The following is a 26,814-nucleotide window of genomic DNA, read 5'->3' as shown; positions in this document are numbered from 1 at the left end:
TTGAATGGAAGACTCTGCATTTCAATTTTCAATTTTGGCTCTGTCCCTGATTCACCAGGTCACCTGGATTAAGTAGCTCTTCCAAGGCCTCTTGTCTCAGCTACAAATGGTGCAAAAAGGGATTCTGGCCAAGATTTCTCCTGGCCATGCTGTGGCAGATTGCTGCCGCCACTTCCCTTCCTTCCTCCCAAAGGTGACCATTCCTTGGGCATCCTTGTGTCCCTGTGCCTGCTGCTCTCCCTCACAGGCAAACAGATCTGCTGGAACTCTCCAAGAAGGGCAGCCAACATCAGAGGGAGGTAAGACACCCTTCTGAGGGAGCAGGAATAATAGCAGATGCCTGCAAGCAGTGGAATTGCTTGTTCAGTGAACACAGTGGAGCCCAGATAGCTCCAGATAGCTGTGTTCATCTCTGAACACAGCTGTCACATCCATTGCCCTGTGAAGAGTGCCATGAATGTGCAAAATACTGTCACTATTTCATAGTTTGTTCTCCCTTTTATGACTCTTTGTACATTGGTTTCGTGACTGGCTGCAGTATGTGAATCATTTGTGGCAAGATGCTGGTTCACAGTCTGCCTGAAAAAGTCCACAAGTGAAACAGAACATCTCAGGGTGAAGTGAGCAAAAAGGTGTTTCCACAGTGGAAGGTTCTCACCAAAGAAAGGGAGAACCACTGAATCACCTTGTGTGCCCTGAACTCGGGCTGTGTTTTCAGAGAGGCACACAGGGAGCACCAACACCTGCCAAGTTAACCCCACCGCTGGCTCATGAGCCACATCCTTGTCAGATCTAACCTTTCAACTTTTCCAAGCATGTTTCCTTAAAGGTTGAGAGGCATTCAACCAAAATCACTACAAATTACCCAAATGCAACACCTTGTGCTGCATTTTAAATGTGCCATTTACCTGTGGAACCAGATCATCACAGTGTAAAACTGTTGCAGCTTTTTTAACCATAACATGTTGTAGCTGCTGGTTCTTCTGGGCCTGCAGTGGTGGAAGTGGCCTGAAGGAGGAGGTGAGAGCCCTGCCAGATCTGCTGGTGTCTCTCCAGCTGTACCTGCTTCCCATCCTGCTTCTGTTTTCAGAGCAAGGTGTTGAGCAGCCAAGCATGGCATCTTTTTAACCCTGACCAGCTGTAACAGTTCTTGAGTGTACCCTACAGCAGGTGTCACAAAAATAGTCACAAAAACCCCCAGTTAATAGGAAACTGTAAATAAGTGCAGTGCCATAAATCTGTGGGACAGCTTTGGAAAAGGAGCACCAAGGGTTCTTCATCTCCCTTTCAGAGCTCAATTTATAGCTGAAAGCAATGAAGTGCTATTTCAGCCAGGTTGGACTGCTTTTTGGGGTTTTTTTCTGGCAAAATGAAGGCTTAGGCATTGATTCCTATTGAATTTAGGAAAACCCTGCTTTGATTTCAGAGGGCTGCAGAAAAATGCCTGCCCAGATTTGCTCCTAGGAATGTGCTGCCAGTCACTCCTGCTCCAGGGTGGAACACTGAGCATGGGCATAAAACTTAAACCAAAGTTTGCACAGGGGACTGACACAGCCACAAGCCCTGAACACCTGTGGGAGCCCACCTTGCACAATGTGCTGGTGCCACTCGTCGCACAGTTGGGCTTCATTGCAGAATTGATACTTAACAACACCTGGCAAAACCACAGATCCTCAGGTCACAGACCTTTTCTTCCTGCATTGGCAGGCTCAGGTCCTTGCTGCTTCTGCACTTGAGATATGAAAGTTTGATAGAAAACTAGATTCTCAGGGGGGGGATTGTGAAAGAAGTAGTACATTGTGGGTTTTTTCTCTGTGAGAGCTGTGGAGAAAACTGAAAATCTGTTTGTGTGGGAGAGGGGAGATTTAAAAGATGCCCTGAAAGTGAAGTAGGATTCCTTAGAATTAAGGAGGAAACAGTTCCCAGCAGTGTTCCTAACACTAACCTAACAAAGAGTTGAAATGAAGTTGTTTTCCCCAAAGCTAAGTGCTAGATGTTTCCAAACCATTTGCATTATAAATTCAAGCTCCAAAAGCAGAGCCACAGTTATCAATAATATCATGATGTGTGAGAAACACATTGGCTGTGATACCTCTTGCATTTAGGTATGCTTTTCCCCCTCAAAATGTTTCTTTTGGAACTGTATCATGTCAGTCTATGTGTGTAGCTTCTTTAGGTGATGGAGGATGCAAGAAGGTCTCCCTGGAGCCTGTTCCAAGCTGAACATCCTCAGCTCTCTCATCCTGTCTCCACAGCAGAGGAGCTCCAGCCCTCTGAGCATCTTCTCCTCTGGATTCACTTCAGCAGATCCACATCCTTCTTATGCTGGGGGCATAGCCAGCTGCTGTGCTTTAAAAAACCACAACAAATCACTCTGCCTTGCTCAGCTGCACCCCACTAAGGCCCCCTCTCTTGCTCTGCACTCCCCATGCTGCTGCAGCACAGGAAACTCCATTTCTGCCTGGACAAATGAGTCACTCAGGCTGGGCAAAGTGGTGTGTCACCACTGAACATGAGACTTCTCAGCAGCTTGCAACATTTGGCTCTTTTTCCCACTTCTTAGAGGCCAATAGAAGTTTTGGTGCTGCAGTTTCATGCAAGTTCAGATCAGGGCACCGTGGGCTCAGCTTTTGTGGGCTTCTCTCGGGCAGCACCTGGGCTCCACTTCAGGAGCAACATCTGGGCATGCACTGAGGTCCCTGGGCCCTAAACTCATGTCAGTGGTGCTCGTGGTGCACAGAGCTCAGAGCCCCTTGGGAAGGCACCTTTTTCACCTGTATTGTGTGAACTGTTCAGATTTGAGTGTACTCCAGCAGCTTCTCCACATGTGAGCTCCATCCCTGCTCTGTGCTGTCTGGAGCAGGATAACTGGGAAGCTGATGTGAAATCAGCACCCTGAAAATAGAGTTGTATCCTGAAAAACAGCATCAGATCCCATCAGATTTAAATAAAGTCTGCATTTTGGAGCTGTCTGTGAATAGCCAGCAACTTGGCATTGCTGGCATTTGAGTCTGTTCAAGCATTTACAGTTCTGTGATATTTTTTGAAAACTCTTGGGATGAATGTCTCTTCCCTGCTCAGTTATTCCATGTCACTCTCTGAGGGTATCCCAGCCTAAAGAAGGAGATGGACCCATTTCCTTAGAATTGCCCTTAAATTGAGAGGATTTTATGAAAGTGGCTCTGCTTTCAGAAAATTCCCTCTCAAATCAGATAGAGAAGGTGATGCCAGCTGTTCACTGCCTGCCTTCAGGCTTGTTTAAGGCTCTTTTTAATCTCTTCTTTGGTTTGTTGTTTTTTTTTTTCTGAGCTCAACAAGTGCAGAAATCTGACCGCATGTGTTTGGGGCTGTCTGTGGTGAAGGTGTTGTGGCAGCAGCCCCAGCAGAGCCAGCCCCTGCCTGCCCTGCCCTGTGAGCAGGGGGCTGCACAGCCTGCCTTTCATCTCTGCACCCTGCTCCAAGCAGCAAGAAGCAGCAGCTGCTGAAGGAAAGGAGCTGAGCAGCCCCCAGAAGCTGGTGTCCATCTCTGCCTTACTCTGTGGCATTATCTGCTGCCCAACACCCATCTCACAGCTCCCTGCTCCCCAACACCCATCTCACAGCTCCCTGCCCATCTCACAGCTCCCTCACCTCCTGGTGTGATTTTACTGCTCTGGCAGCTCACTGGGTTAGGATTACAGATGGGGTTTCTGATGAAGTGTGAAGGAAGTGGGGACGCACACACCACTGCTGTTGTGGTGGTGCTTTCTTGTTCACTGGTGGGTGGGCTGTTAGAACAAATGAACCTTTGTTTCTTTCTCTTTTTTTAGCCATTTTTAATAGACTTTCTGATGCCATTTGCTTAGGCAAGCATAGGCAAGCAGGCCAAAGCCACCAGGATCCTCTGCAGCAGGAAAATGTTGTAGCCTTACAACATTTGCTCATGGAGAGCAAGGATAACTTAAAGGCTGTTAAGGTAGATATTTTCCCCCCATATCGTCTAGCCTGCACTATTTCAAGTAACTTCATGACTTCCTATTCTCTCTACCAGATACCTGTGACTCCTCTCCACTGGTGAAGATGCTGAGAGCAGCTAGAGGAAGGAGGACACTTTGATTGTCCCATGCTGTAGAAGGCCTAATTCTTAATTACACTCTTTTGTTAGCCATGCCAAATCCAACAGTCACATTAATGATAGGTATCTCTCAAAATTGGAATTTGTCTCAGTTGTGTTTTATTTTTAAGCAGATGAGTGAACCCACAAGAATTCCCACTGCAGGATACATCTTCAGTCATTTCACCACTCCTAAGAGTAAACTAACTCCCTGCTGAGTTATTCATGACCCTTCTCAGCCAGGCTGATGTAGATCTGATCACTTCCTGAGGCTCTTGTGAGGAATAAAGCAAGCATCTCCCTTCATGCTGAGTGCTGGCACATCACAGAATTTCTCTGAGACTCTATGAAAGAATACAAAATCAACACAAACCATCATCTGTCCCACATCCCAGATAAGCTACCCAGCATTTTAGCTCTCAAACCAATTCTCCTTATTGTGCCTCTCAGTCCTGATGCTCTTCCTTATTCCTCTGCCTAGAGCTCATTTCTTCCATCATGCCCATAAACTGTGATCAGCCAGGTAATATCACTGCCCTTTTATCACCATCCCTGGGGCTTTCTCACTCCTGAAGGATGATCTGGAGTGACAGTCACACTTGAGAAGCAAGAAAAATGGTGTTAAGGAGGGTGGAAAGCAGCTGGTGCAGGAAGGGGTGAAAGTTGGAGGTGGGAAAGAGGGAAGAGTGAGAAGGAAAAAGAGCCATGGCCAAGCCTCAAGTCTGAAAAGCAGAGTTAACACCAGAGGGTGACTGTGGTTAAAATGCTGATGGTTTGAGAGGCAGCTCTGACAGAGAAATCTGTCCAAAGAGGTATGAAATTAACCTTGATGGTCTTTAGGGTTTCGCAGGCAGAACCCCCCCCAAAAGCTCCAAGCTTTGTTGAACATTTTTGTGAAAATACAACGCTGTAATCTGTTTGGGGATGGGAAATCAAAGTCTGAGCCTTTTCTGAGCCATGTGCTCAGGTACAAGCCCAGCCAGGGAAGGACCCAGGTGCAAATCCCTTCTGCCCTTGCTTGGAGCCATGTGGGAGGTTTGGGTTCAGGGCATCTGCCAGGTCCTTACCCCAGGGCTGCCTCTGCAGATGGCCCCATGCAGCCATGATCTGATATCTCAGACATCTCCACTCACCTGCGCTTTGGAGGGGGTGCAGACTCTGTGTCTGCTCAAATGGAGTGAGGAGCTGCTGTGGCACCTGTGTGTGACTGCAGGCCACCTTCCAAAGCCACCAGGATCCTCTGCAGCAGGAAATGTCCATCACACCAGGTACACAAGAGAAATAAGAGAAGTTTCTCTGCAGCCTCCTGAGATATATCCAGAGATCAGCACTTAGCTTGTCTTAAATTATGTGTTTGGTGCATTTCTGTCCCTTATGGGCATTTTTTAAGACTCCTAAGAGGACCCCAGCAGGTCTGAAGTTCCACCAAGGCTTCTTTTTACAAAACTTTGTTCAGGTTGAGTCAAAACTGCTTCTCAGTAGCACATTAAGCCCTAATTTTCAGAATTTAATCTGAATTATTGCTATGGGGCCAGGTCAGTGGGGCTAGTGACCTGCTCACAGCCTGACACAGAGGCAGCCAGGCTGGTCTAGAGCTGAAAACCGCCTCTTTGATGTGCCTAGCTGGAGCTGAGGGAAGCCAGAGCACAGTGGATGGATGGGGGGCTTCCACAGGCCACTGCTCACAGGTGCTGCACAGAGTCCACTCTGCCCCAAAGCAGAGAGGATAGGGACAAAAAGAGCAGGGAATAAATCCAGATGTGTTACCCACTTGACTCAGAAGCACAGGCAGGTTTGGGTAGAATCTTTTCTGGCATCTACTGAAACTGCAGGAAGAGCAGACAGATCCCGAAGTTCTGTCCCCAGGCTGCAACCCCAAGTGTGTCACAGCCACAGCAGAGGCTGTGCAGAGGGAGCAGCTCAGTGCAGCTGCAGAGAATGCACGTGCAGGGCTCTGTGCTCAGCCAAAAGCTGCGTGTAGCTGTAGGAACCCTTTCCCTATGGCTATACCATCATCCCAGGGCTGATCCCTGCTGGGCCACACTCACAGTGCATGTGTGGGATTGAAAATGGATAATGGGAAGTGGATAATGGGAATTTTCTGTGGTGTAAGGGGTAAAGGTTTTGTGTAAAAGAGTAATTATTCACTGAAAATTAGTTCTCGTGAAACATGTGAGGTGTTAGCAAGTAAGAAGGTGCTTGAACCAAAATAACTCTGTGTTTTCTGTGAGGCTTTATGATGGGGAAACTGAAGGGAGCAGCAAAGCATAGAGGGGATCAGGTTATGGCCCTTTCCCAGCCAGGTGGGAGGGGTGAAGGGAGAGTTCAAACTCCCATCCCAATTGTGAAAGGGGTGTATTTGCAGTTATTGGGGGGAAAGAAATGGATTTCTGTGGGTTTAGACTATTATTTATATATTTATATTTTCATGAGCTTCATATTTTTAAGGGGAAGTGTCTTTATGAAAGCTTTGCATTTCTTTAAAACACCTATGCTGCAGTACCATGATATTTCTCAGCACTTCTCAGCCTGGTGATTGTGAAAAGTGAGTTTTAAATTAATTTCTCAGTTTGCACTTGGTTTCTGCTAGGTTAAAGGACTTTATCTATTTACTTCAACCTAAATTGCAAACAGTTTTTTTGTCTTTGTAACCCCCCCACTCCCTGCCCCATTCTCAGAGAGTGCAGCACCTCTGAGATTAAATTGAACATGGCCTGCAAATGAGGTAGTTAATCTAATTCTTGAAATTGTCCATGTTTTAAAATTGTTTGAGACCCTCTACGTGTATTTTGAGGCTCTTTCTGTATTCAGAGGCAGGGGAGAGATGCAGGTGAGGAGGGGCAGAGTGAGAGAGGGGAGTGAGTTTGTGCATCAGGTGAGAGCCCCATCCTGCAGCCCAAGGCTGAAATCTTTGTGTTTGAGTGAATATTCTGCAGACAAGAAAGCAAGTGAGAGATCTGGGCTTATAAAAGAGGGGGGAAAACCCACATTTTTTTTCTTTTAACCAGAATTCCTCTTTCCCAGGTTAGCCAAGGGTACAAGCCTGTCTAGTGAGTGAGAGGCAGAGATTGAACAGACAGCCCACTCTCTAACAGACAGATTTATTGACTACATGCACAACTAAGCAAAGCAAAGCAGTGAAGTCCAGGCTCCAAAAACAAGATCTCACCAATCCGCTGGCCAGGCGTGCTGGGAGTCTTGGGAACCTGGAGGTGGTGCTGCAAAGGTCCATGTGGATTCAGCTCCTTAAAGTCCATGGTGACAACATGGTCTTCTGTTCTGCTCATCTTTTACCATCTCTCCAAGTCTTTGCACCCCTGCTGTCTTCCATGGGTGCTTTTCCAAGCTCAGGTGTTACATTTCCTTCTCTTTCCTTCCAAAGACAGTGTCCTGTCGGAACTCAGGACATCCCTCTGGGTGTCCAGAGTAGCCAGGACCCCTGCCAGGGGGCTCAGAGACCCTGGCACACAACCCAGAACACCTGTGGGTTTGATTATGACCCGTGGAGCAAATTACCAGCTTTGTATGAAGATCTGAAAGCCACAGAAGTTTAAGTAGTGTAATAATAAAATTATCACAGGTGAAAAAGTATATTTTGGGGTTTTTAGAATAGGGGTTTTGGGGACAAGATGCAAGGACTTGGGTGTGTCCAGCCTCTGTTCTTCTTCTTCTTTACCTCCATCTTCTGCTGTGATGTTGGCACTTTTAGATTGGTCTAGAGTAGAAGCTCACTGTCTAACATAGGTGACAGGTATTGGGAAGTAATTGTAAACACGTTGTACGTAGTTTTTAGTATAAAGACATAACACTGCCCTGGGGGCAGGCAGAGTGCCTGGAATTGTCCTGCTGGATGGACCTCAGCAAGGCAGGAGAAAAATTTTTATAGATAAGATACAATAAACAACTCTGAGACCGAGAACTGAAGAGTTCTGACTCATTCTTTGAATGTGCGGGCTGAAACAGAGACTTTTCCCGTGTCTTGGGGCTGCAATAAACCGCAACCTTCCGAGAGTGTCCTTGGCTTTCCTTACCCCTAGCTCCCTGGTTTAAGGACTCTTAAATCACACAAGAGCAGCTTCTTAACATTACTATTTGGGGATGGGAAGTTCAAAAACAAGCTACTTATGCTAACTTTTGTTTCTTTACTATGAGGGTGATCAAACAATGAAACAGGTTTGCCCAGAGAAGTTGTGGAGTCTCCATCCATGGAGGTGGTCAACGCCCAGCAGAACACAGTCCTGGGCAATCTGCTTGAGCAGGTGGGTTCAGACTAAATGAAACCTCTCAAGAGGTCCCTTCCAACCTCAGCCATTCTGTGACTCATGCCATCTGCAGGCTGCTTGGCCTGTCCTCCCCTCCTGGGTGGCCCTCTGGTAACAGAGAATGCCATCCCTGTCATCAAGGTCTGGCATGGCATGTGTCCCCACCGCTCAACGCCTACTGGGTTGCAGCCAACAGCGGAGCCAAAAGATCTTCTTGGTGGCAAACACAGAGGCCAACCCAGTCTTGCCCTTGACTATTTCAGGAGGCTCTTGGCCAGCCCTGCTCCTTTCACCTGGTTATCAAAGCAGAGCTTCACCTGCCTCATCCGGTAACAAGTGGCTACCATGGCAAAGCACACACAGATTTGCATCAGCAGGATGACTACAATGGGGTGCAGCAGCGTGTTGAAAATGCCAGTGGCCGTGGGGGACCAGCCAAAAAAAACTTCCCACCAGTGGTGCTCTCCCGCCTTCTTAATTCGTTCCATGACCTGTTTTATAACTTTACCATCGTGGTGAACCGTTATTAGGATCTTTTTAGCTTGGGCCTTGGCATTTTCTAGCAGCTGCTGCAAATCTGCATGCGCTAACATTTCTTTTACAAGTGATAAATCCATACCGATGGGGGTCGGGGTTATACTACGATACAAGGTATAGTTTCTGATTAGCAACTGGGTGGTAAACATGGGTGGTTTATACACAAAATCACAGCCTCTAATAGTAGCTACATTGCAAGCACACATATTTGAGTCGCTAAACACAGTCTGGTTATAAGCTTCATTAATCTGCACGTATTTACACGTCGTTCTGAAGCACACGCAGCCTTTCCCTACGTACACTAACATGGTTTTGTTACTGCTCTGGGGGTTGATCTCAAAGTGGCACACCCCTTCTTTGGTGTCAAAGCACACATCACTCGCCTTAAGGGCATCATCTTCGCATATGAATCCCAGCCCCCTCTCCAAAATGCAGGCTTCCAAATCCACCGTCTCCCACCTCCCGTCAGACACCCTGGCCCACATGCGGTGCTCCAGGGGGTAGACCACAGACCCGTTGGTGTTCACCCCCAGGGCCACGATGGGGTAAACCTTTTCAATGCGAGCCTCTGCCACAGTGAGGACGTGGGCAATGACCGCGTTGAGGGCCTGGTCGTGGGTGAAGTTGACGAGCCTCCACCAGGCCTGGAGCTGCCGCTCCTTCTCTGTGGCCGCGTCCCACACGATTTTTCGGATCTCGGTGGGCAGGACGCCGTTGTCACCGTCTCTCAGGATGCCTGCAACAACACTCTGCACCCACATCTGGGCCTGGATGCAGCTAAGAGCAAGAGAGACGTTACTTTGTTCCATGCCCAGGGCTCGCAACAGCACCTGATGGTCTTTCTCACTTATTTGTTCCCAGGTGGGAAGCACCTCCGACACAAGCCACTGCCCCATCCCAAGGCTGGACAGGGATGAATTCAGGGGCTTGAGGAGGCCCTGCACGCCCAAGGTGACAGTCTCCAGCTTGTTTGCCAAGACTTCAGCATCCATGCTGTTGAGGACTCCCAGGCCAGCAGCTCCTCCTCCCAGGGCTGTGGCCAGCAGGTCCCTCCTGGCCCGGGTGGCCTGGAGGGAGCGGCTGTGGAGCCATGCCAGCCAGCCAGTGTGCAGAGTGGACAGGAAAGGGGCACAGTGGGGGCTGACAGAGGAAATGTTAACAGTGGAGAGAGACAGCACCACCTTCTTTAGTGACCGGACAGGCCCTGTCAATAGCTCCTGGATGTGATTTTTCTTAACTACGTAAGGACCTATTTTGGAAACAAAAGGGGGCAACACAGCAATGATGGCAAATTCTTTTTTAAATCCTTCGGGGCCTCCTATCCACCACCTTCCTCCAAGTTTTGGGGACATTTCTACGCTCAGGTTTCCTTGACACCACACCTGGAGGGTTATGATCAGGTGTGGGCAGCGTCCATAATCCTGATTATACCATGAAGCCTCCATATCTAATTCAGATCTATCAAGTGTTTTGGTCTCACAGAGGCAGGTCAGTGGAATGATCCACTTGTGGCCATCAGGGGCTGTGACAGTCACGGTGGTGCCATTAATTTGCATTGGGTCAGCAACACTTTCTTGGGAGTATTTAATTTCCAGTTTTACCTGGTTGCCAATTTCAACATAACGGGGTGCATGCCAGGCCAAAAAATGGCACTTTGAGATCTTAATGGCAGCAAAGGAGGGTGCTGTGGTGCTGATCTTAAATTTAAAGGACAGCCCCACACTGTTGTGTGCCCAAAGGCAAACCACAAAGACTGGCTGGACCAAAGTAAAATTGTACCAGCAGTCCAAATTCTCCACAGCACAGATTTTGTTCTGATTCTTCTTAGTTTTTATTTCAGTGACAGAGATTTGAGTTACTCGCTGGTGAGTGGATCCGTTAATTACCCTGCACCCCACCTTTATTTGCTGTCCCACCTTTCCCAGCAGCTGTGGAAGTCTGTTTGTGCTATCCCAGCCCCACTCATTTTCCAAGTACACCTCTGCCCCATGCATAACCACTGTTGACAAATTTAAGCCTTTGTTAGAATTTAATCCCATGATTCCTGTGTGTTTTATGTAAGCTTGGGACCAGGGCCAATCAGTCCCAGTTTTTGTGTGCCTCCTAAGCCTGCGCTGGGCTGTGGCCTGTGTGTCAAGGTGCCTTTCTAAGTGAGAATGAATGACATTTTTACCAAGATGCTGATGGGTCGGTTGGACACACTGGGTGCTCAGCACTATGCACATACCAGAAAGCAAAGTAAATCCTGCAATCACAAATTTGAAAGCATTTTCCCCGCAGCACAAACAGGGCTGGTGATGCCACGAAGATCGCCCTTCCCGCTGGTCACAATCGCCTTCCATTTTCCTTTATCTGCAAAACATAAGCAAGGAGGGCTCTCCAGCCCCGTTAGTTTCCCTTCCATGCTTTTAATTGTGAAGAATGGAACCACTTCTCCTGCCTTTTTGCCCCTTTTCTGATTTCTACCTGGTACACAGAGGGGCTGGCCTTGTTCACAACCCTAACAGGCCCCAGCCACTGGGGTTCCAGCACCTGGTTCTTCTCCCTAACCCCTCTGTAAATGACCAGGTCCCCTGTGTTCCACTCCACGGGGCGCAGGAGCACTCCCAGCTGCTTATCCATCTTAGGGATGCTGGTCTCCTGCACTGAGGCAAGTTGGTGGTAGGTGGCTGACACCGTCCTCAGCATGTCCTGGACCCACCTGTCCATCAGCACGCGGGGCTGCATTTCATCCGGGGGCTCCCCTCCTTGCCACCAGTGTTCCAGAAACTTCGGGTCTCTTGCAGGAGGAAATTTAGGGGGGGAAAGTGTTTGAGATGCCAGAGACCCCCTCAGTGCCAGCAAGGTCAGTGGGAGCTTATGATCCCAGTCTTTCCTTTGCTGGCTCACGAGCTTCCTCAGTGCTGTCTTCAGTGGCTGGTTGGGCCCCTCTGCTGAGACTGGCTTCTGGAAATGCCCTGTGATGTGGAGCTTTTGCTTGATTCCCAGGGCCTGGCACACCCCCTTTGTGACTTCTCCGATGAAGCGCTGGCCATGATCTGAGTGGATCTCCTTTGGGATGCCCCACTGTGAGAAGATGTGCTCTACCAGGATCTTTGCAGTTGCACTGGCTGAGTTGTTTCGAGCTGGGAATGCTTCCACCCATTTGGTGAAGATATCACTGACCACTAGGCAGTACTTATTGCCTTGGGCTGTTTGGGACAGAGGGCCAATAAACTCCATCTGCAACTTGCTCCATGGCCCAGAAACCCTCTGGTGGCCCAGGATGGCTTTGGCTGTTTTGGCATCGGGATTGTTGGCTGCACAGGTCAGGCAGTTGCTGACATACCTCTCCACATCCTCTCTCATTTCAGGCCACCACCCAGCACCCTGCAGCCTCACCATGGTCTTGTCCGTCCCCAGATGCCCCTGCTCATGAGCCAGGGCCACCAGCTCTGTCCGGACCAGCTCAGGCACCACCCAGACTGGGAAATCTGCCCCCTCCCTCCGTGCCAGGATCAGCCCTGAGACATCTTTCCACACCTTGCACCCTTTGTACTCCCTGCCCTGCGCTAACTCCCTGAGCCTGGGGTCCTGTGCCTGCAACCCCACCAGATCCACACTCTCCCAGTGCCTGCTGGGAGCCACTGACACTGGGCCACTCTCTGGTACCTTGCTGGCCTTCCACATCAGCCCTTCCTTGGCACCTTGCTTGGCTTTGGCGTCTGCCTCCTTGTTCCACTTGGCTTCCTCTGTTCCCTTCTTGTGGGCCTTGACCTTAATGATCTGTGCCGGGCATGCCCTCTGCTCTGCCAGCCTAGCAAGGTACAGCAGCTTTTTGGCATAGGTGACAGGCTTGCCATCAGCAGACTGCATGTCCCTCTCCCTCCAGAGGGGCAGCCACTCCAGTGCCATACGCACCACCCAACCTGAGTCTGAAAATATGGCCAGTGGCTTGTCTGATGGTGTGTTTTCCAGGGCAGCCATCACAGCCACCAGCTCGGCGGCCTGGATGGAGTGTGGCAGGCACCTCCCCTTCACCACCTCCCCCGTGCCCCTGTTGACAGCGGCATAGCCCGTGTAGGGCACCCCTTCCTCGTGGTAGTTGGACCCATCTACGAACCACACAACGTAGCCTCTCTCCTTGGCTTCCTCCAGGCTGAGGCTGCTCTCAAAGAGGGGTGCCTGCCGTGGCTTGGGGTCAGTAAGGGACTCTCCCAGCTCCTCCCCATCCCTCTCTGCACGGATTACCACCCTGTAGGCACCAGGGGAGAGGTCCCCGGGGACCTCCTTGTTGGTCAGTGCCAACGCCCAGTTGGCCATCCTGGGGCAGCACAGGGGACCTTCATCCCCCTTTCCCAACAAGAGGTACCTCACCGGGGTGCAGGAGGTCCTCAGCAGCACTGGGGCCGAGCCTAGCAGGTACTCCCAGTGCTGCAGGGCCCAGGTTAAGGTTAGAACCTCCCTCTCGTAGTCACTGAACTGTTGCTCAACTGGTGTCAGGAGACGCGAGGCGTGGGCCACAGGGAGCAGCTTGGCACTGTGCTGCTGGCCCAGGGTGGCCTGCAGCCCCATCCCCGTGCTGGCCAGCTGCAGAACATAGGGCCTGTCCCCCCGGGGATGTGCCAGCGTGGGGGCTCGTGCCACACTCTCCTTTAAGGTCTTCACTGCCTCTTCCTGCTCTGGCCCCCATTCCCAGGGGGTGTTCTTTTTCAGGAGGTGGCAAAGGGGGGCTGTTTTCTCTGCATAGCTCTCAATGAACTCACGGCACAACCTCAGGAGGAAGAGGAAGGACCTCAGGGTGGTGACATCAGATGGGGCTGACATCTTCTGTATTAGCTCAACCCTCTGCTTTTCCAGTGAGCGCCCTTCCTCCCCCAGGGTCACCCCCACAAAGGAGACCTCCTTCCAGCACAGCTGGGCCTTTGTGGGGCTGATCCTGAAGCCTGTCTTCTGGACAGCCCCCAGCACCTCTGCCAGCACCTCCAGGTTCTTCTCCTTTGTCCGGGTGTGGATGAGGATATCACCAGCACAGGACAGCACGCTCTCCCGGTGGCTGACCTGCTCCCACATCCTCACCACACGGGCATGGCAGATGGCAGGGGCACTGTGGAAACCCGGAGGGACTCTGGTGAAAGCAAATTGCCGTCCTCGAATTGTGAAGGCAAACTTGTGCCAGGAGTCGGGGTGCAAGGGGATGGCAAATGATGGGCTGGTCAGGCTGAGCACCGAGAACCACTCGGAGCCCTGGGAGATGGCTGCCATGATGTTGGGGTACCTGACCACCATGGAGGTCTGCATTGGGGTGACTTGGTTCAGGGTGCTGAAATCAACTGTCAGCTTCCACATTTCCCCATCAGCTTTCCTCAGGGGCCACACTGGGGCATTGCTGGTGCTCTGCTGCTCCACCAGCACACCCTGGTTCAGCAAGGCTTTGACTGTGTCCCACAAGCTGTCCTCAGCCTCAGTCGGGTACCAGGGCTGAAGCTGAGGAGGCGGATCCGGCCCTTTGATGGACACAGCAGCATCAATCTGCCCACAATCCAGTTTGCTCCTTGCCCAGACCTGGGGGAACTGTTCTGTGACCCGTTTCACCCGGGGCTCCCACTCAGGGTGGACCAGGATCTCAGGGGCTTTCACTGACATCACCCTGTGGCTTGCTGGGATGACGGGCAAATCAATTTGTGGGCAGTGTAGCAACGCTTGGTTTGCCAGGTCCACCACCACCCCCATCTTTGTCAGTGTGGAGATGGCTAAAATTCCTGGCTTTCCTTTCATTTCTATTTTCCCAAATATTTCAGACCCTTTGGCAGCCCCAATTTCAAAGGGTATGGGCCCTGTGAAGGGCACTGAGGATTTCTGGCCGTTGGGCCCTGTCAGTTCAATAATTTCAGAGGTTTGGAAGATCCCGGCTCTGCCGGGGGCCATGTTCAGAATTGAATAAGAGGCACCAGTATCAATTAACATCACTTGTCCAAGCACCCCCCCTCCAATAGTTGTATCAACTATCAGGCGCCCCCACAAATCGGTCTTAATCGGTGCCACAAAAAGGGGCGATGCGGGTGCCTGGCAGCCCTATTGCTGAGCCTTAGCCCCCGGGTCAATCAGGTGGGAGCTGCTGGTTTTTTTGGCCTCATGCAAGGCCAGTTTTTGGAAGAGCTCCGCATCCGGCAAGCCATCAATGTCCTCCTGTTTCTCGTATTTTATCAAGCGCTTCCTCAGCTCAGCCCGCCAAGGGTTAGACTTCTGAAACCTCAGCCCTTGCTGGTTCTCCTTCCCCATCCCCCCCTTGCTATCAGGATCTTTTCTGTTGTCTCCTTGCATTTTTCTCATCCCTGCATTTTGGAAAGGCATGCCCAAGGTTTTCCCTTTCTTCCCCCCCAACATGTACCCTGGGAATGCCTGCTTTTGCAGCTCAAAATTCTGGTTCAGGATCTGCTCCAGCTCTGACAGAGGCTTTTTGGCTGCATCCCCACCAGCAATCACCCGCAGTGGGGGTGTCAGTCCCACCACCAGTGGCTCCTTGAATTCAGGCCTGTCAAAATCAGGAGGGAAGTCCTTTGAGCCAGGCAGCCCAGCCATCTGGTAGAGCATCTTTTTACGGTTAACATAGGCATCAGGCCTCTCCTCAGGGTTTTGCTTCTCCTGGTGGAAGAGCACTAAGGGGTTGACCTCTGGGAAGAACACCTTCAGCACAGCCAGCTGGACATCCCCAATGTCTGGGACATTGCCCATCTGCACATCCCCTGGCAGTGATGCAAAATCATCTGGTTTCATGGACTTTCTCACAATGTCTATCAGGTCACTCACAAAGCTGCCACTCTGGCACTTGGGCAGACGCTGGACCCTGGACAGCCAGTTAATTGCTGTCTCCTTTGTCAGTGGCCCCAGCATCTTCCCCACTGTCTTAAGCTGCTCAGGAGTAAACCAGAGCACAGCCCTGTTGGTGTCTATGGGCTGGAGTGGGACATGGCTGACTGGCTCATCGTGGGGGACCTTTTTATCTTTGGAAGCCTCTGCCTCCCCTGCTTGCAGCTGGCACACCTCCTCCCGCAGAGGAGCATAGGGGGATGGCCTGGTGGGGCTGTTAGCACCCCACACATCATCCTCATAATCATAGTGGGGTGGGTGCAGGTCCAGGGAGTCCTCCCCATCACCAGTCCCAATCTGGGTCCTCTTGCCTTTAATGGCAGCCACGATGCCCCTTGACACCCCCAGCTCTGCCTCCAGCTCCTGGATTTTGGCGTGGCACACCTTGTGATCAGGGCCAGTGCCCCGGTCCCGCTGGACGTCCTGCAGGACCGCCCTCACCGCGCTCTGCGCGTCCTGGGTCTCCCCGATCCACTTGCCAACCTCCTTTTTCAGCTCCTCCGTTTTCAGCTTCTCATAGCCCAGCTTGCTTTCCAGCCGGGTGATCTCCACCGCGCTCCGCAGAGAGTCCCCACACAGACCCTGCACCTCTGCCCGCAGATTGTCCACCTGCACTTTGAGCTCCTCCTTGGCCTGCTCCAAGGTCTGCACGTTCTCAAGAGCCTCCTTCAGCAATTTGGACAACTCCCTGCCTACCATCAGCAAACCCTGCAAAGCCGCTCGCTTCTTACACTTGTTAGTGGGTTTGGGCTTTTTGTTCTCCTCCGACCAGCTCTCCCACTGCTGGCACAGCTGCTGGTAAGCATCTGGGCCCTGGAAAGACCCTGGTGACCAGATTGGGGGGAGACACTTCTGGAGCACAAACTGCTCCAGCTTCCAACTGCTAACAATGTCACTCATCATAGCAAAGGGGACAAGATCTGAGACTGCTCCGACTCAGGGCAAAACTACCATAACACACCAGCACTGACAACTCCTTCAGCCCCTCCACAGAGCAAGGCCACAATCCTACAACCCTGCAACCCACCTCTCCAAAAAGGCCCCTGGGGGGACACCGAGCCTGGGCACAAGGGAAGGGGAAGGTGGGAACAGGAGGCCGCGGCCGGGCCGGCAGCTGCTGCGAGCCGCCGGCTCCCGGGAGGGAGCAGGGAAGGGATGTGGGATGTGGGAGCAGGTGAAGCAAAGGAGAGATGGAGTAGGAGCCCAATAATGAGATCTCACCAATCCTCAGCTGAGCGTTCCGGCAGTCCCAGGAGTCTGGAGATGGTCTCTGCAGAGGTCCAGCAGATCCGGCACCTTTAAGGTAAAGGTGGTGACAAGGTGACAGCCTGGTGATTTTTATAGCCATGGCAGGTCGTTGTTTGGGGCTGATGACACCTGTGTTTACTTCCTTGGTGGCTTTTCCTCCTCCGTGTGCTGCCTTCCCAAGGACACTTCTTGTCTTTCCTTATCCTCTTCGACACTGATTAGGGAAACTGAAATCACACGGCAGCACCTGCACTGCCCCTTATCTGTTAGGGGAGGTCCAGGATTATCGTGGCTCACGCTAAACTCCTGCTTGCACCAAATGTCCTGAAGAGGGAGAGCTGGAGCCTGTCCTCTGACCGTCCATCCCTCCAGATCCCCCCATGGCCCCCTCATTTACTGCACACCCCATTAGCACCTGGGGTTTGTGAGCAGATCACACAAGAAGCTCACACCTGACACTTGTAACAAACACATTCCTGCCAAACCACCCTCAAGCACAGATCTATTTGCCAGGGAGGGATGAAATGACAGGAAAATTCACACAAATCATCATTTAGATCCATTTTGGCATCTGGTCTTTAAAAGCAGCATTTTTCTGTGCCACACCCCAGCTCATCATACATTGACATGGACCTTGGGGTTAGCCCATGAGATGTCAGGAGCCTCAACAGTGATATTGCATCAGCTGAACTGCAGCAGTAAATCTGCACCTGCAAAAGCAGATGGACACCCCCCCCCCCCCAGCCTCACCATACAAACCACATCTTAGCTTGGAGAAGTTTAGAAAAGTTGACCCACTTGTTTTGGGGTTTTGGGGTTATTTTTTTTCCTGCTATTACACTCAGAAAAAGGTACCAATCATCTCACTCAGTGAAAATGCTATCATTTTCATTACTGCTTTTACCTCTAATGAAATACTCCAGAAGCTAAAGCCTCCACTAGAATGAAACCATTTTTTAAAAATTTTAAAAGGAAAAAAAGTGTTCACAGATGCTGGAGCCCTGGGAGTTTCAATCCTGCACCCCTCTACCCCAGAGCAGCCCCTATTTCTACATAGTACACATCCAGCTTGTGTTGGACTGGCCTGGAGGCTGAGCAGCCTTCCCTGACCCCTGAAATCAATCCTTCTAACCTCAAAAGCACAGAGAGAATGATTTTTTCCTCTATTTTTGTGATAGCTGTTTTCTCTAGCCAGGCATTTACAGCCCAGCTGCAATTAACCTCCTCTGCAGCATGGGAGTTTAACAGATATGAAACCCCAGCCAGGTCCTGCTTCTTGGCTCTAAACCCTGTTCTTCTACACCAGTGTTTTGCTCCAGCCCCCCAAAACAAACACTTTATTGTAGAAAATTCATAAGAGGGGGGAAAAGAAAGAGTAAAAAGTGCAGAAAATCTGGTGAAAGCACCAGAAATTAGTCTCAGCGTGGTGAGGTGGACAGGATGCAAGCTGGAAAAAAGAAGAGGGGCTGTTTCCCACTAGGATGAGTTCACAGGGGACATAACTGGGCTGGGGACAGGGATGGTTGTCTTTAATTTCAGAAAAAGAATAAAATTCCCCTGGAAATTGTGCAGCTTCGTAGTACAAATACACCAAAATTCAACTATTCCCCCCAGCACGGCCCAGCCATGAGCTAAACACTGGTGATTAGGAGCTGCTATTCCTCAGCAAGGTCACCAACAAATCTTGCTTGTGTGAACAGATAAGATCAACTTACACCCTTCTTTCCTCCCATTTTCTTCCCAGGACAGCAGCCCCAAACAATGTGGGGATGTTACAAACAGCAGCTGTCTCGTGCACGTTCACGCACTGCTTTGATTTTTGTCAGAGCTTTGCTGCCAGACAAAGAATTCCCTCCTCCAAAATGTTTTCTTGTAGGAGCAACAGCCAGTCCTGAGAACAGCTTGGCCACTGGTAAACAGCTTCACTGAGTATAAACAGCAATTTTTAAAAAATTATATTTAATCTATATTCCAGTACACCATGCTTTTACATTTCATATATTTCTTGTGCTTTCTCAAAAGCTGCCTCAATTTCCTGGGGAGTCATCCCAGTGTAACACCCCCATATCCAAAGTTGTAAAGATGGCAAAAGCCACCTCTGGGAAAAATTCTTGTCCTGGCCAGGAAGCCAGAAGTTGCTCCAGGCGACAGCAGCAGTGGGAAAAGAGGGATTTAACCTTTGCAGCAGCTGGGGATTTGGGCTCACCTCACAGACTTCACCACAGGGAGGAAGGGAAAATTCACTTGCAGTGGCATTTCTCATACCAAGCACTCCCTGCCACCCCACCTCAATAAAAAGAAGTGTTTCACCTCATTTTAGGGAGGGCCAAATCTCAGGGGGATGTGAAACAAAAGGGGACAGATGAGCAGAAGGTGAGGACAGCAGAGGCAAGTGTTGCTGCAACCCACATCAAGGGCTCAGCTCTGAAAACAAGAGCTTAAAAGCACTGAAATGGGTTTGAAAACTCTAAAATTGCCTTCTCCTGCCAGGAAAGAGTTAAGGAGCAATTCAGCCCACCCTAAAGTTTAGCAGATGAGCCTTTTGTGGCAAGGGTTTTGCAGCTAGCAACCCGCTTCGAGCAGGAAATTAATTTAAACAGAAATGGGGAGAGGATGTGTTACAGCAGCACGGAAAAATCTGGTATAAAACAGACCAAAAGCTCACAGTGTACAAGATGCAATATTGTTTTTCCTATTCATCTGCCAGCTCAATCCTGGAAGAGATTTCTCAGTGCCCCCATGTGAGATTTCCTTTTCTGGGGAGATGCTGAAGCATGGTAAGGACCACAAGTATCTGCATGAGAGGGACAGAAAAGAAAACTGAATCTCACTTGGCAGCCAAGTGGGCAGCAAATAAGTAAAAATAATTTCTATTTTTTCCCCAAACATGAAAATATTGAAGTCTGGTGACACCATTTCATCTCCATAATTTCACCTCTTGTACTTGTCTTTGAATCCTAAACCCCAAGTGCTTCAAACCTCTTCCTCCCAGACATTTCAAAGTCATTCTGATACTTTATCATTTAAATATTTCTGCCTATGAGCTGCATGCTGTCACAGCTACCGAAGCAGCACTGCTCTGAGGTGGAAAGCCCCAGCAGAATTTCCTCATTTTTGTGGTTTTTCAGCCACAAATTTGTTTGAGGTTTCTTGCTCTTGATTTCAAAGCTTTCTGTGATGCTTCACATCTCTGCTTTATGTTGGGTTGGTCTGGTGTTCAGCATTTTTCAGAGAAAAACACCTGCTCTAAATTCTCCTGAAGGAAACAAATTTATCAAATTGCACCTTTTCCCTGTTTTGAATGCTTTTTTATTTCAACGGGGAGAAAACCAGCCAAAATTCATCCTTTCCTTCTTTTATCTTTAAGACCATGGTCCCATTTGTAAATTTTTGATAGCATAGAAGTAGATTAAAAGAAGAAGGAATAACTAGGTGGTGAAACATTAAGAAATCTGAAGAAATTAAAAATCAGTGAGTTTTCTTGGTTTTATTTTTCTGAAGGGGATTTAAGGTACCCTGTGAAGTGCTGGAGGAGAGCAAAGGGCGCTGCCCTGACAGACTCTTGGATTTGGGGCTCGGCGCAGAAGAAGCTGCCGGGCTGAGGCTCTTTAGCAGCTGCTGGTGAGAGACCTGCACAGAGAGGGGCAAGGACTTCCTGGGGTGAAGCCAGCCCTGCCACCAAGAGGTGACAGCGAGTGGAAAGGGGGATTTGTCACAAAACCCCTCTGTCACCGAGTCCGCCACCATGGCCCGGCCATGGCTCCGTCTCTGCATCTGCCTCCAGATCCCAGGTAAGAGGGACACATCTCTTAGGGGTTGAGGGCACCTAAAATCCTGCTGGAGCCTCTCCTCCACCACACTCCAGCAGCTGGATGATGGAAGATTAAATACACCATCACAGTAGAGATCTACAGGGTATTGTTACCTATTTCAAATAGTTTTGGATCATTCTATTAATAACATGCTTTAGGTTTTTGTCAGCCCTGAACTGGTCAGAAAGTGCTTGCTGTAGGTCCCTTCCAACTGAAATAGTCCATTCTATTCTGTGCTATTCTATTCCATTCCATTCTACTCTATTCTATATTCTATTCATATTTCCATACATAGTGGTAGAGACACCACAGAGTTTTTACTCCTCAGTGCAGATGGGCTGTAGGAAGCTGCTGATGGAGAAGTTAAAATAGCTCCTTTCTCCACTACCTATGTAACACAAATATGACAAACATCCCAAATTTTCTAAATCATCCAAAGACTGAGTATTTCCCAAGGGCCACAGCTGGAATTGGAGTGTTGTAAAACCATTCTGCCTTACAGGTTCTGATATCCACTAGATTTGTGAGGTGGGGAACCCACTGAGAATACCTCAATAAATGGGAGTTTGCTTTGCCCCATGCAAAAGGAAAAAGGGTAATTTTTAAGTTGCTGCAGGCTGGTCTGGGCAAGCACCATGATTCCCCATAGTCCCCCTGAATATTCACCAGGAAAGGGAACAGAGAGGTTTTGGGGTTGAAGGGATGACTGAGGATGAGTTTTCTTCTCTGTCTCCATCCCAGCTCACTCCTGGCTTGACCACTGGCACTGAGCTGAGATCTTCCAGAATCTCTTCTTATCTTTTCTGACTTATATAGCAGTGTCTCCAACAGGTCAAGGATAAGTTTTTCATGGAGAGTTATGTTTCCCATACCCAGCAGAGCCAGACCTCAGGGCAGTCAAGGAGACCCTGAAGCCCCCATGTGCCGTGGCCACACACATTTCATCCCCTAAAAAACCACACAGGTGTTTGCCAGGACAAAATCTGAGAGAATTTAAACCTTAAATTTAATTCTCTCTTAATCTGAGAGAATTTAAACCTCTCTAAAGCCTAAAAATTATATATTTTAATAAAACATTAATGCTATCACAGAGCCAGAGGATGTGGTGAAACGCTGCAGCTGCTGTGTAACACTGGAATATTGGCATTGCAATGTTAGTGCTCTGCAGCACTGGGGTCACTGGTGTGGGGACAGAGGAAGGCTCTGGACCCCTGTCAGTCACCAAAGCCCTCTCCTCTGCCTGTCCCATTGGCAACATGGGAGACATCAGGACCTTGGGACACATTAATGCCTTTAGATGTTCTTGGGTCGTCCCCATCCATCCCCACACCACAGGGCTGCATGAGGCTGAAAAACTGCCCTAAGCAACTTCAGGATTTTGAAGAAAAAGGAACATTTTAATGTAAAAAAAAAAAAAAAAGACAAGAAACATGTATTATTGAGCTTTTTGCACAGCTTTAAAACATGCCTGGGAAAGAGATGGGGGAAGCAGGAGTGTCCTTATCTCCAGAGAGCTGTTTTTCACTCGGGCTCAGAGTGTCTGCAGCTTCACAGGACTGTTTGCTGAACAGCAAGGATCACAAGTTACCTGTTATCCTTTCCACAAGGACATATCCTCACTCTCACAGACACCCCTCACATCTGCCTGGGCCAAACAAGACTCAGATAATTTCCACCAAGCTGCAAAGCCCAAACAGGGAGATGTGATCCCAAACCAAAGCTTTGAACCCCACCGCTGCCCCTCACTCCCTCTCCTTCCCCATGTCTCAAAATTCCCTTGAAAAATATTATTGTCTGAAAACTAATATCAAAGTGGTTCATTTTGACATGTTTTGCATGTTTTTTGGTCTCTTTTTCTGCTCCTGAAATGTTTGTGTTGTATCTGTTAGAAGAAAAATTTGGCAAATCAGTTAAGAGGCACTAAAATTTGTTGAAAAAGGAGTAAAATGTCTGAAAAATGAGAAAGGTAAGGAGGGCAGGAGAGGGGCATTCACAGGGGCAGGCAGGGATGCTCTTCCCTGTACATACAGCCCCCAGGAGACCCTCAAAACCACCCCTCCATCCCTCTCCCTGTCAGTGAGCCTCCTTCCTATAGGAATGTTCACAGAGAAAATCTGCTTGTATAATTTGGCTTGGCCAAAACAATAGCTGGGGAACCCAAAAAGGCCTCTGAGGGAATATGGGAGCATCCTGATAAAAATGCTCCTGTTTCTCACTCATGTGACCCCCCTGGTCTATGTGTCTACTGTGATTTTATTGAACCCAGAAAGAAAATCTGTATTTTGCACGAAAGAAAAACAATGAGGTTAAAATAATAACTGTACATTTCTCTTTTTCCTTAGGTTTTTATACAACTCTACTATTAACCCAAACTCCAGGGCATATGCTAACCCAAACTAGCAATAAAACTGAAATCCTCTGTGACCTGAAGAAGGAGCACACCGGGGTCTACTGGTACCGCTGGAGCCAGGAGAGGCAACAATTCCAGTTCTTGTTGTTCTCCAACGCAATGGGCAAAGCCACATATGGCCGAAATGTGGAGGAGAAAAAGTTTAGTGTCCATGAGGCGGGGTCCCAGAGCTCCTACAGCCTGCACATCAGCGGCCTGCATCCCTCAGACAGCGGCATCTACTACTGCTCCATGTCCCAGTACTCCCAGCTCCTCCTGGGCACTGGGACACAGCTCACAGTGGGTAAGCAGCACCCTTGGGCTTCCAAAATGTGCCACCAGTAGGCTGTGATGAGCCTGGGAAAGGGCTGATTCCTTTTGGTAGACTCTTCCCAATTTTGAATTGCAAGGCTGGGGCTCTGGGTTTTGTCTCTGAGACCGGATAAAGCAGAAAATACAGAAAATGGCTAAAATTTAGGTCAGCTTCGTGTGATAGTCCTTTTGCCATCAGCATTTGCTCTGCTGTGGGCATGCCTTGAGCACAGCATTGCTCCTGGTGCTCTAGGATTTCATTGGCAGGACCTGATATTGCCATGCCCTGTGTTTTTCTCATTCCCTGCTGTAGTCTGGATGAGAGGCTGGATGTGTGCCCTGCTCAGTTCACAGGTCCTTCCATCCCATAATTCTCCCTTACTCTCACTCCAAGTGACAAGTGCAGCATTGAGGCCAGAGAGCATCACCCCTGAAATCTCTGGGGTGGATCTGATGGCAGCTTTCAAGACCACCCCCTCAAAAAAAAAAAACTGAAATGGGATTTATTCCTCAAAGCCACAGCCCAGAATCCCTGGGGAGATCCAAACAGGAATAACATTTTTCTGCAGGTGTCATGGGAGGAGAGAGGCTTTACAGACACCTGGGGCATACAGAAGCTCTTTTCAGCCCATTTTCCTTTTGACCACAGAGCAGTAGTTGATGCAGAAAAACGAATGTATTTGAAGTGGGATTCAGCCTCTATTTTTGCAGACTTTCAGGGAGACAAATAACTTATTTAACTAAGATACAAATAACTTATTTAAGCAAAATGCCACTTCTGGCTCTAAAGCGGACCCAGTGTCCCAGTTTTTCTGGGTTTTTTTTTGCAAATACACTCTGTACCTTGAACTGGATGAGAAATCCCTTTTGGTTTCTTGCAGGCTCAGAGAAAAGCTGGTTTAAGATAAAGGAGAATTGTTTTTTAACAGCTGGGCACATATCTCTGTGCAAAGCACGAAAAACAGGCTTGAAATGCAGCTTGATCAAGGACACCAATTAAAAAGTAAACAGCAGCAGGTGCTCTGGGAAGACTCAGGCTTGGCTGGATATTTTCTTTTTTTCCTTTTAGTTCTCATGATAAAACAAGTTGTCTTTAAGTTTCTTTTCCCTAAGTCTATTATAATTTAAGGGAGAAGTTGTCCAGATAAATCCCAGAGCCCTGATGTTTCATCTTTTCATGTAAAAGAATGGTAGTTTCTGTAAGAATTTACAGGGAAAAAAAAGTTTTCAATCACCTAAAATTTTGTATAAATATGGTTTGAGCAGTCAGACCTGCAGCTATTTAATGACATTACTGGCATATTTTCCTGGCCAACTTTATTCAGAAACAAGTGTGCTCCATTGTAGTTTAGACACACCATAATAAATCCTACCCTCATTTTATCAGGAAAAAAAATCAAGTGTTGAGCAAAGATTAGAGCAATGTGAATAAAGAAAAGATCCAGGGATCCCTTAAAGCATTCCAGTGCTGCTGAAATCTCCTGCTACCCATGATTTTGTGCAATTCTGGTGAGCTAATGCTTGGCAGCAAATGTCACTGAAGAAAATTGGGGGGTTTTCCCTGCATGAGCCTTCTTTACCTGGTACATTACTTTATTAACACTTTTAAAAGCTCTTGGTAACTTCTGTGAGCCCCAAGAGGCTCAGGTCAGGTCAAGCTCAGCCCTCTGAGTGAGGGGGTCAGCTGTTGGGGGCTGGTTCAAGGCACAAGGGGCTGGTTCAAGGCTGCCTCTCTTGGCTGCTCTTGGAGATCTCTCTGCACCCTCTGCCACACTCACCATCCTCCTTTTCTCCTTATCCCCAGTTGATGCTTTGCCTCCAAAGACCACACAGACACCAGTGTCCAAAACGCCTCTGCCACGGACAACCAAAAGGAAAGCTGCCGGCAGGGAAGGTATGGCTCTGCCTCAGCTCCTGGGAAAAGGCTTTGCTGAGCTCCTGGGCTCCTCAGGGCTCAGTGGGGTTTGTCCTGGGGTGGGGGCCACCACAGTGTCACCCTGCAGGAGTGGTTGTCTGGGTCCAGATGGACTCACTGCTCTGGATAGAGCTGAGTTCTGCCTCTAGGAGGGATTCCCTGGGACATCCACAGGTTTAGGGGTAGGATGGATTTCAGTTTAGGGTCTCAGGACCTCAGAGCTAAGTTCCCTGCAGTGCCTTTTTCACTGTGAGGGGGACTGAACACCAGAACAGGCTGCCCAGAGAGGTTGTGGAGTCTCCCTCATCAAAAATATGCAAAAGCCACCTGGACACAAACCTGTGCCATGTGCCCTGGGATGACCCTGCTTGAGCAGGGAGGTTGGCCCAGGTGACCCACTGGGCTCTCGTCCACCTTTACCCATTCTGTGGTTCTGTGGGGCATCCTTCAAAGGTTACCCCAGGGTGATGGTCACATCCTCACCACCCCTCTGCCTTGCTTTCCTCCCTTCTCCATGCCCAAAGCTGCTGGGGCAGGGTGGTGCCAGGTGCTGAGTGCTCTCCTCTCCCCAGGTGCCTGCAGTCCCCTGGTCTGGATCCCACTGGCTGCTGCTGTCCTGCTGCTCCTGCTGAGCCTGGTCCCCATCGCCTACCGCCTGCACCGTGAGTTTCCTGCCAGCACCCTGAGGGGGCCAGGCCCTGGGGCAGCCCAGGAGGGGATGGACAGCTGGGACAGGGGCACAGGACTGACGGACGCTGTCTCCTGTCTCTTCCCAGGTCTGCGGCGGAGGCTGCGGCTTCGCATCCACAAGCAGTAATTCCCAATAAATCCCAGTAAATTCCCAGTAAATCCCAGTAAATCCCACTGCCCTCCCTGCCTCAGCAGGCAGGGAGAAGCCACAGACCTTCCCCTGCAGGAGCCTGAGCACTGCCAGGACATGACCAGGAAGGACCTGGCAGGGGACAGACATGGGCTTGTACCACAGGAGAGACATTTCTTTCCTGCATGACTTCAACATTCTCCTGGACACAACAGCTGGCAGAAGGACCAAGCTGGATTCTGCAGCATCCTGAGCACTTCCCAAAGGACACTGAGCAGGACAAATGCCATGGCTGGCTCTGCATAGGGGGAAAGGGGCTGGTACCAAAGCGTCGCCACATTTCTCTTCGCAGAGAAAAGCAAGGCACAATTCTTCCCAAGAATATTTCTGGGTTTCACATTCTCTGAACATCAGAGAAAGAAAACACAATTCTTATCTTATTTGCTGTGCCTGTGTTTGTGCAAAAGTAGAATGCAATAAGGAGATTGTTTATCCAAAGTGATGGAGTTTTGTTTCCTTGGCCTATGAAGGCCAGGTGTGTGTGTGTGTTGGGACTGTGGGCTGACAGTCACGAGAT

General features: G+C 49.4%; 1 protein-coding gene across 1 annotated transcript; it reads left to right on the top strand.

Annotated features, from left to right (window-relative positions):
• The first annotated feature begins 20,734 nt into the window (after positions 1 to 20,734).
• On the top strand, positions 20,735 to 26,234 carry CD8B (CD8 subunit beta). Its single transcript, XM_036382854.1, has 5 exons — positions 20,735 to 20,780; positions 23,144 to 23,506; positions 25,313 to 25,396; positions 25,990 to 26,079; positions 26,194 to 26,234. Exons 1-5 carry the CDS (start codon positions 20,735 to 20,737, stop codon positions 26,232 to 26,234), a joined length of 624 nt encoding a protein of 207 aa, XP_036238747.1.
• The last annotated feature ends 580 nt before the right edge of the window (positions 26,235 to 26,814 follow it).

This window comes from Molothrus ater, chromosome 4 (genome assembly GCF_012460135.2).
Source record: "Molothrus ater isolate BHLD 08-10-18 breed brown headed cowbird chromosome 4, BPBGC_Mater_1.1, whole genome shotgun sequence".
In the NCBI taxonomy this organism is placed as follows: domain Eukaryota; kingdom Metazoa; phylum Chordata; class Aves; order Passeriformes; family Icteridae; genus Molothrus; species Molothrus ater.
The sequence above is the reverse complement of the archived record's forward strand: the minus strand, read 5'-3'. Positions and strand labels throughout refer to the sequence as shown.

Bases quoted from the DNA above. Each gene is read 5' to 3' on its own strand.
- CD8B (XM_036382854.1), top strand. From the start codon at position 20,735: ATGGCCCGGCCATGGCTCCGTCTCTGCATCTGCCTCCAGATCCCAG. The intron at 25,397-25,989 runs GTATGGCTCTGC...TCCTCTCCCCAG, and splicing joins GAAAGCTGCCGGCAGGGAAG to GTGCCTGCAGTCCCCTGGTC. The intron at 26,080-26,193 runs GTGAGTTTCCTG...GTCTCTTCCCAG, and splicing joins CATCGCCTACCGCCTGCACC to GTCTGCGGCGGAGGCTGCGG.